Consider the following 10,403-nt stretch of genomic DNA (forward strand, 5'->3'; position numbering starts at 1 on the left):
GTTTTGTTTTTGTTGTTGCTGTTGTTTCGTGTTGTTGGTTCTTGACAAAAACCTCCTGACAGAGTGTGCAAAAATGAAAAAGACTCCTAACAAGAATTACCTGTTGTAAAGCTAGCAGTAAATGCTCTCTCTCTCTCTCTCTCTCTCTCTCTCTCTCTCTCTCTCTCTCTCTCTCTCTCTCTCTCCCTCCCTCTCCCCCTTTTTGTTTTTTCTTCTCTTTCTGTACGAATGTTAGGCTGATGTGGGTCTAAGGAACGTTACTGGGCTCACTCGTATATAACTCTCCCATGACTTCAAAGTGAGATTAAGATTTCAAAAGACCTGCTCCTGACTAATCCACTGTGCCAGCCTCTGCCAAGCGTCCTCTCGGTACTAGGCTATTAACTACTGAGCCCCTGTGTGCATACCTGGTGTTGGGAAAGAGGAATTCTTCTGTAAAAGCACAAAAGAATTTCACTGGTTGTGACTCACTCACATGGCTGCACCATGTGCATCAACGCATCCATGCACTAACATTCATTTTTAGGCCAGCAATTTACAGAAAGCAATAATCACGTATTTATCTACCCTGGAACTGAGATCATCTGGGTAATCTCTTATGAGTGCATACACGTGCCTATACAAGGCAATGCTTAATTACCAACAGTGCAACAGGATCACCCACATTTGCTTACGTTCCGTTCCCTGTGGCTGTAGGTCAAGAAGTACTGCAAACTTTCTCATGATTATGGCATTTTACTGCATTCTGAGACTGCAAGTGTAGTAAGCAGAGGAACACACCACACAAAAGGGAAGATTCGTTTGTTCTCACGCAGCGTGTTCCGAATATCCCTCTAGGTCACATTATGACAGCAATAAAAGCTACAGGGGCATAACCTTCATCACTTGATACCTTTTTCAGCAATGTGTGTGAGCAGGTCGACATGAAAGCAAAGCTAGCACGGTATAACGGCACCTACGGCGCCTCCTGTGAATGGACTGTGTCGTGACTCAACACTCACACTGTAGTCTATCTACTATAGATAGCCTCACTCGTCCACACGTATCTTGACTACAGGGATCTTGTCTTTCCTGGCTTTCTTCTTTCACATGGAAACACCAGAGTTTAAATGGTCCTCACCCTGTTTCTCATGCCCATGTGCGTTTGATACTTACCTGACTCTCAGCACTGCGCAGATCAAGGCTTTCTCCTCGGGCCAGGTTTATAACTGATAAAGATTTAAAGAAGAACAAACTCCTAGAGTTCTGAATGACGGCTAATGATCTCATCATCGGCTTCTCAAGCGGACAAAGTCTGGATTATGTCATACATTGGCTTTTCAAAGACTTAACACAGACACTGGCTGATAATACAGGTGATTACCTAACATATTTAGAAGATAAGATCTAAACAACAATTAATTTGCTAAATATCCGCAGCATCAGCATTGCAAAGTGACACATTTTAAGGTTTGATCATTTTGAGTCCTGAAAGCTGATTTCAATGCTAAAGAATATCTTTTTTTTCTTCTTCTTCTTCCTTCATTCAGTCTGCCACTTTAGTTGGAGTCAATCCATGATTAGCTTTTCCTGTTTGCTGTGAACGTTATCTAAAATTTTGGCATGGCAGTTGGGCTTCCTGGGACTTTCTGAAAACTCAGAACCATGTAGATGATTATACATATATCTGTCATCTGTAGGCCTCAACCAGGGTTACCTGGATAGATTGTCTATTTTATTTTACTCGGTTCTAATAAAAACTCATTATGCGTCACACAAAGATGAAATGACAAACACGAAATTACGCATACGGATCTTTTGAAATTCATCCAGAAATAGCCACTGTGGAATTTTGACGAATTCAGTACTAGGTGCACTTGGGTTGTGCATTTTTACATTTATTCAGTCATTCATTCATCTTCGGTTTATCCTGGTCACGATCGCAGATAATCCGAAGCCTTTCCTGGGAACTGGGGCATGAATTAGGGACACGATGAGATGCCAGTCCATGGCAAGGCACACCACACACACACACACACACACACACACACACATTCATACACTTATTCATGTGTATGGCACAGTTTAATATAACGGATCCACCTGCTGACGTGGGAGGAAACTGGAGAACCCTGAGGAAACACACATGGACACAGGGAGAACATGCACAGAAACTCAGGTGGGGGGCAGGGGGAATTTAGAGAGAAGTTAGTACAGCAAGGTTTTTTAAAAAAAATGGTTTGTTATTTTGTTTTAAATTAAACCTCATTTTTATTATATATATATATATTTTTTAAAAAGTATTATGATTATCCATCATGCATGAAACTACATTTGCAAATAATAATCAATCCCACTGTAGTTACACTCCCCCCGCACGCGTCCACAATGCGCATGCGCGCGCAGAGAGGTTTCTTTCCAGTGGGTTTATTCAGCAGATGATGCCGTCGCCCGCTTCATGTACTCGGAGTCCCGTCTCTGCGTCTCTCTGGAGTGCATGCACCGGAAGTTTCAGCAGCGTATTTGTGCAAAGTTTGAACAAACAATCAATCAAACAAACAAACATGTTTTTAAAAGCAAAACGTGAGTATTTTACATTTGGCAGTTTTTACTAGTTTGACGTGTGCTGCTGGTTTGTGTGTGTGTGTGTGTTTTTTTTGTTCGTAAGAGTTAGTTTTCAGAAACACTCAAAGTTCTCTTTTCTAATGACATGATAACGTTTCCTTTCTCGTGAAATGACTGTAGTGACGTCATTTTCTTCAGGAGTTTTGTAAAAACCCAGGAGAGCTTCTTTCTCATCCCAGCACAGTAACTTGTAAGAAGTGTAGAAGTCATAAGATTATTTATTTTTATTTATTTTTTTTTTGCACAGATGTAATGATTCTATAGCATTTCATACTGATTATTTTTTTTCCTCCTCTACAAACTTAAAGTGAAACAAAATTCATGTGTGACATTTAGCCTGAGAGTTTCTGAAAGTCATGAGCAGTGATTAGTCAATGGGAGTTTCCATCCAGGGATGAGTCTATGAAATTAAAACCCACTGACCAGCTCATTATATATTACTGTATAGCACATGAGGCTTTGTTTGAGTGCAGTATATTTGAGTGTGTTGGTAAAACATTGTCTTTTTAATTGAATATTGCCTTAATGAATTCCTTCTGGGAACAGCGCCCTCATGTGTTGTGTTTGGGGAGTAGGTTATCTAGCCTTGTCCTGAGTGGCTTGAGTTATAGTAGCCAATAGGATTTGTTTTGACGTTCTCTCAGGTAGCTGACATGATGCTGAACCTATGTTTGGTCAACCGTGACTTTCCTCCTTAAAAAAAAAAAAAAAAAAAAAAAGAATTGTACTCGTCTTCTGTTCTCTACTCGTCTTCTTCTTCTTCTTTTGATCTCCGGCTATCCTCTTCCCCCCCACCCCATTAATACCACTGTATGCAGTTTTGGACATAACTCAATTAGAACCCGTGCCATACTTTTCCAGAGGATGTTGGATTAGGATTAACGTTCTACCGCCTTTTCATATTCATACCCGATTCAACTCGTCAGTTAATTCATTACTCTGGCCTTCACAGAAATATGTCGTTAGGGCTGTGTACCCATCCAGGACCAGATTTTGACACGCTGGTCTTAATTAGAGTCGAAGAGTTGCTAGGTGTTTGAACACTCGAGTGGTAAACAAGCTGAATGGCACACTGACCTTTTCCCAGTGAGCATGATGTCATCTCTCCTAGTTTTTTTTCCTTCTTCTTCTGATCCACAGTGTTATCCTGTTTCATTCTACCTTCTGATTAGTCAACATTTTAACCTATAAGGAAACTCAACACTAAGGTTGCGTGATACACTGTTTGTTAATACATATACAGTATACTCTAATATGGAGTTTGCATGTTCTTCCAATGCTTTGGCGGTTTCCTTCTGGTACTCCGGTTTCCCCCACTAGTCCAGTGTTCCCCGCCTTGTGCCCCTGAGTCCCCTGGGATAGACTCCGTGCTCCCCGCGACCCTGTGTAGGATAAGCAGTACAGAAAATGGATGGATGGATGGATATTTCAGTATTAATTTAATTTAGTTTTAATATAGTGCAAGACATCAAAATTGTAGTATGATATTTTCGTCTATTATGGGAATGCCCTACTCATCATTGTATTCCTTACCATACCATACCGTATTTTAGTGTTTGAACTCCTGAGCACTTGGCTTCTGGTTTGCATACAGTCAACCCCTAGCTTCTTAGGTCTCATAAACTGGAAAGTCAGATTTTTAATAAGAATATGATAATATTGCGATCTGACCATTTATTAGTACTTGCGTAACTGCTGTGTCACTGCTTGCCACCATTTTCAGTCTCATGCTCTTTTATTTTTTCTCTCCACCAGATAAGCACCAAATAGAAGGATAGGAGAAGTTACTGTGAAGACACTGTTTGCTGTATAAGAATAACCTCTATGTGCCTTCACCTCCAAGTGGATCCCAAGGAGTCTCTGGCTTTTCATGGAACATTGCTTGGATGTGTCAACAGTCAGGAGGTAACAGCCATGGATGTTGCTTCCATCCCTCCACCTCTGATTCCCCCTCCACCTCCTCCTCCTCCTCCTCCACCTCCACCCCCACCACCTCCTGCTCAGGTCAGCCGGCGTGGCTCTGTGCAAAAGCAGCGGCTTCGCAACCTCAACTGGGAGCGCATTCCTAAGGAGCGGGTGGAAGGTCGTCAGAGTGTGTGGAGTGGCTCGCTGACCGCCAGCGAAGACGATGACTTCCCCATCGACCTACGCTCCCTGGATGAGCTGTTTGGTCAGAAGGAGGCACGTAAAACGGAGAAAAGCGACAGTTTGAGCAACAACCTGCACCGCTGCAGGTCCCCACAGAAAACAGGCAGCGAGAAGGTGAGGCGTTTTCTCAAATTCATGTCTATCATCCAGTATCCAGTATCATCCATCTGGTTTCGTCATCGCACTTTTTGGATGTTGCGGATTAGAATTTAAGACGGTGAAATCTGAGGAAAAACTTGTGCTTTATCATCAGCCTGCTGTCTCAATAGGCAGTTTATCTAAATGTTGTCTTTGAAATGTAGATCATCAATAACCACACTTGATCCTCTAAATGCTGCATGTGCTCTATATATATATATATATATATATATTACACACACACACATATACAACAACCCTTCTTACTGTCTTTGTTGTCTATTTTTCAGGTTTCTCTGCTCGACCCAAAGCGCAGCATGAACGTTGGGATCTTCCTCCGCCAGTTCAAAACGTAAGGACGCGGTTCACTTTTCACACTTCCTGAGCTTGTGAATACAAACGCGCAGTGTGATGCTTTTTGTCTGGTGATGGAGGAACTGGAGGTGTCCTGTATTGCACTGTGAAAGGAAGCGCTTAACAGTTGTGACGGGCAGCAGGGCGGGGTGTTTGTTTTGAGTGGCGGATTGCCCTCTTGAGGAGGGACAGGGGTGTGAAAAGGAAAGGGGGAAGGGGTGAAGGAGAGCTGGGAGGTATTTTTGTTTTCTTCTTTTCCTCACGTCAGAAGTGAACAGCTGGGTTTGACGCTCGCCGAGAAGGTCGAAGGTTATATCTGCTTTAAACCACAAACTCCTATAAACTATGAGGGGAGTAACAGGAAGCTTGTTAACCTATTCACCTATTGAGATTGTTTCAGTATTATGGTCGATTGCACACGTTCCAGACATTTCCTTCCACAGCAACGAATCAAATTGGAACTTTGTAAGAAGTCGTTTATACCATATACTACAAGTGTCTGGTTTATGCTTCTTTATTGGTAAGTCCGGGTAAGAGAGGTGGCTCTTTCCAGATCGGTGTGCTACGAAACTCGAAGGACAGGTGTCGAGGCTGAACAGTACAACGTTTCAAATGGCAACATGCACGCAGTATATAGAAACTGGTTTTCAACAAGAAATCCGAGGTGTCGTTTTTCATTTATTCCAGCAATCTAGACGGTAAAACAGTAAATTCTTGGAATACAAACCTTCCTCCGTGCATTCTTACATCTGTGCTGGACAAGAAAACTCCTTGTTATGAAAAGACAGGTAACACACCATGTAATTGTTAGTCTTTATCTAGCTACTGAGCACAACAGTAGATTATAGTGCTTAAGTTACATTGCAATCAAGGAACTTGTTTAACACACAGTTGTTAATACTGAAAACTGAATGGTGAGTAAGAAAATAAGCGGCAGTGATTTACTCAAAGTCAAGCTGGGACATTTTTAACCATTTTTTTCCAATTTCCATTAAAAAATCACTGACAACATCAAGACAATAAGACCACTTGAAGGGCTCAGAACCGCCGGGCTTTTTTTGTTTGCTTAATGTTGGTTTGTATGCCTTCATGCTCACGCTTGTACACCGAATGAGTATATAGTCCCAAGTCACAATAGTAGAGCGGTTCTTCTAACACGGATATTTGCCAGAACTTGCTCTGAGGAGCATTTTGAAGTTGTGCACGTGCAAGCTAAAACAATGTTTCCACTCTCCGCCTATTTATTCTGCTCTGACCACACAAGCTTTTGGGTAGCGAGTCACATTTTGAAGATTAGAAGCATTATGAGTCCTGTTCCCCTCTCATGGCCAGCGAGTGGGCCTTGTGTTGTTCGTACTCTTGTACCTTTTCATTATGTCATGTTACCGGCCCCTGGGGCTCACCTAGTGTTCTCTTACATAAACAATCACAGGCTGGAAGGCACAAAAAAAGGTGAGCTAATAGTTTTTTTGCAAGGCTCTTGGGAGCAAAATGAAAGAGCCACCTGCGTGTACTGTCTCACGCAAGGGGGCAAATTGTCTTAACTGAGTAAACTGGTCAGCGCGCAGTGGTGATGCCATTAGTGTGTAAAATGGTATGGTTTTAAATGGTATTCATTTTTGATCGGTAAGGTGAAAAGATTTACATTCGGACAATAGGTTTTACCATCTAAAGTGAAATCCAACAGTAATGTGTATATTGAGTGTGTAGGTATTTAAGGCAAATTTTGTTAGCAAAACAAAAAATTTTGTGTGATAAAGTGATGCCACCCAGTTGCCCTGACGTCTCTAGTTCATGGTTTCAGCAACTTTTTTGGTGCTGAAGCCAAACCAGTTTTGCTGGAATTAATCATTAACTGGTTCTGGATTAGGTGTGGATACCCATAGACACCAACTTGTGATTGTGAAATTAATTGGGGGGGGGGGGGGGGTGCTCATAACGGCCTACAAATTCACGCTTTCATACTTCTTCCACTTTGACAGAGCAAATGTGTTTCGTCCTCAGTGTCAGAGTCCGTAGTATGAGAATAACCGCAATCTCTGGCAAAAACTCTGCCCCTGTTTTGTAATTTTCAGATGTTTTCAAAAGTTGCTTCGCCTCACGATTGAAGCTGTAGTTATAGCTGCATCCCAGTGCGCTAAAGGTCAGAATTTTGTACATACTGATGCTGCCATATCCACTTACTCGTTTACCAGGCTATGTAGTATGCTTTTATGCTGTTTGGGACATAGTATATACATTATATGGCAAAACGTTTGTGGACACCTTACAATCATACCGATGTATAGGCCTTCCCTTGCCCCAAAGTTAGAAGTACACAATTGTATAGGATGTCTTTTGTATTCTGCAGCATTAAACGGGTCTAGTTCAAGCATGTTCCAGCATGACAATGTCCCTGTGTACAATGCAAGGTCCATGAAGACATGGTGTGCCAAGGATAGAATGGACGAACTTGAGTGGCCTGCACAGAACCCTGACCTTAACCCGAGTGAACACGTTTGGGACGAACTGGAACGCACCCCAGGCCTCCTCGCCCAAAATCAGTGCCTGATCTCACTTAATGCTCTTGTGGCTAAATGGGCAAATCTCCCACAAACTATTGGCCGTATAGTGTATATTCACCTTTAACTGAAAAGGTATAACTTCTAGCCACTTCATTTAAATGTTTTTTTTTTTTTTTTTTTTTTTTTTTTTTAATGAGCTTAAATATGGTATTGTTTAAATCTGAAAAATTGGGGTTGCTTAAGCTCTAGTGTACCCAAGTAACTAACACATGTGCTGATGGACTTTGTCCTTTTTTGTGTACTACAACTAAGGACATTGGGTTACATTGATGGAGTACTGTATGTTTGTATAGTCCCTTTATCTATTTTTCTGCCGCCGTTGTGACGACCAACAGGTTTATTTTCTATCTGCCACCATGATAAGTTTGATAAGCCTGCCCAAGTTCAAAAGATACAAAAACAGGTGACATGGGAATGGAGTTCACGTCTTTTGTGTTTTCCTCCTTGCCATACTCCCGGGCTTTTCTTGTTTAAAAAAAAGCTGAGGTAGTGTCGTATGCTCGAGGTAGCATGCTTGTCTCCTGCTCTAATACTCGAGCTACAAAAAGATAATATGTGTTGGTGAAGCTGTGAAACGTGATGCCATTTTCGCCTGAGCTGTTTTCTTTCTCTGCAGCACACCAACGGAGATTGTGGAGGACGTGAGGCAGGGGGCCGGGGAGCGTTACGGTGCAGAGAAACTGGCCGAGTTCTGCAAACTGCTGCCTGATGCCGAGGAGGTACTGCAGTACTTTTTGCGCCAGAACAGTATGGCCATATATCCTCAGCTCTGTCTGGATTATATTAGATTGAATGAAGGTTTGATGAGCTATCACTGGAATGTTACATATAACTGTCCCACTCTCTTCCACATTATCTGGTCCCATTAGTCTAGTCCCACTAGGCTAGCCTGATTATGGCTGATGAAAGTAGTGTTGGTATATTTGTACATTTAGGGGTAGAATGGTTGGCAGATTCATAGCAAAGTAACAATGCTCCCTAATATCAAGGGTATTTTCGGGGGTATATGACAGGAACTACTACTATTAAACATTTTCCCCCCTTTCTAAGAGGCAGTGGTACCTATTTCTTCAGTAAAGTCATTGAGCTTTATTTTAATCATCAAAATGTGTTACTTGACCTTGTGGGTGCAGTATTGCTAGCTGTTTATTGTTTTCACTATCTGTATACATTCTCTATCTTTTCCAGGAAGCGCGGTTGAAAAGGTTTAACAGTGACCGTAGTTTGCTAAGAGAGCCAGACCTCTTCATACTCTTACTGATAGAAGTGCGAAAGTAAGTACTTAAGCCCATCCAAGCCATTACGCTACCTCCACTTTCCCAATCTGGAAAGTGTTAACGCTTGAATTCTTACCAATTTCCGTAGTAACTGTATACCCCTCCCAGCAAATACAGTGCACCCTATCAGCTCCTAGTGTCTTATCACCCACCCCCACCTAAATAAAGACAAAGCAAAGGCAGTGTGCGATTTGCCGCTGATTGATCAATCCTTCTTTCCTCCCATTCTCTGCGTTAGTGTTCGCCTGCGTCTGGATGCCATGATCCTGCAGCAGGAGTTCGACCCCGCTGTGACCTCTCTGTGTGTGGCGGCCAGATGTCTGGGGGAGGCAGCTCGAGGTAAGGCATCAGCAGGGGACCTTGGCTCTTCCTTTTCAGCACACTTGGTCCACATTCATTTCGAGTCACTTTACTCGGTCTTGTAAATCTCCTTCATGTGTTGAAAACATTCTCCTCTGCAGATCTTTGGTGTTTAAGATGGAATGATTGAATAGACTACGTAAAACCTTAGCACCAACCAAGCACACAAAAAAGACAAAAGAATGATCAGTAATTCTATTACCCAACACATCCCGAACACACCAGCTATCTAAGACATGCTCACACTCCAATATTGTTTAAATAGAAACATGAGAGAGGATTTTTTTTTTTTTGGAACGTGATCCCTGTATGGTGCTAAATCGACTCTCTGCTGTTCTCCTTGCAGAGCTGCTGAGTTGCCACAAGCTTCACTCCATCTTGCGTCTGGTGCTGAAGGCAGGGAACTACATGAATGCTGTAAGTGTTCACTTCAAAAGGTGCATAAAAGTCTCCGGTGTGCGTCTTTGTGTATTATATATTTGGTGGGGGAATCCATGCCGTGAGCCCACTGCCTCTGGTATGCTCTGTTTGTTGAAGATGTCATGCACCATGGAACACAATCACACTGACCTCACTTGTGCCCGTAGGGAGGTTACGCAGGGAACGCGGCCGGTTTTAGGATTGCCTCGCTGCTCAAATTGGCCGACACCAAAGCCAACAAACCAGGCGTGGACCTCCTACATTTTGTCGCCATGGTGTGTATCAAGTCAATATCTATTGTCGTCTTATCTATAGAAATGTATACAGTGGGATAAACGGTAACTAACCCTTCACCAAGAACCATATTTGCAAAAGAGCCTGTTGCTGGTGAGAGAAATCACCTCTGACGTTAGAACCGGTGACGTCGGGGGCTTGGAGGTGACTGTTTGAGTTTCAGTTATTTTCCTGCGTGACATTAAAGTAAGACAGGAAAAATAATATCACAACCAATAATCTGAGGAAGAATCAGCCATTTCAC

At 42.4% G+C, this 10,403-nt stretch overlaps 1 protein-coding gene across 1 annotated transcript in view; it reads left to right on the forward strand.

Moving 5' to 3' along the window:
* The first annotated feature begins 2,431 nt into the window (after positions 1-2,431).
* The window catches only part of fhdc2 (FH2 domain containing 2), a 17,733-nt gene continuing 9,761 nt past the window's right edge, over positions 2,432-10,403 (forward strand). Inside the window, exons 1-8 of the mRNA XM_053631367.1 lie at positions 2,432-2,562; positions 4,360-4,866; positions 5,181-5,242; positions 8,425-8,527; positions 8,997-9,082; positions 9,324-9,424; positions 9,792-9,862; positions 10,033-10,140. Coding sequence (XP_053487342.1) covers positions 4,429-4,866; positions 5,181-5,242; positions 8,425-8,527; positions 8,997-9,082; positions 9,324-9,424; positions 9,792-9,862; positions 10,033-10,140 — 969 coding nt within the window. The 5' untranslated portion in view covers positions 2,432-2,562; positions 4,360-4,428. The remainder of the gene's footprint in view (positions 2,563-4,359; positions 4,867-5,180; positions 5,243-8,424; positions 8,528-8,996; positions 9,083-9,323; positions 9,425-9,791; positions 9,863-10,032; positions 10,141-10,403) is intronic.

This window comes from Ictalurus furcatus, chromosome 8 (assembly GCF_023375685.1).
Source record: "Ictalurus furcatus strain D&B chromosome 8, Billie_1.0, whole genome shotgun sequence".
Lineage (NCBI taxonomy): Eukaryota > Metazoa > Chordata > Actinopteri > Siluriformes > Ictaluridae > Ictalurus > Ictalurus furcatus.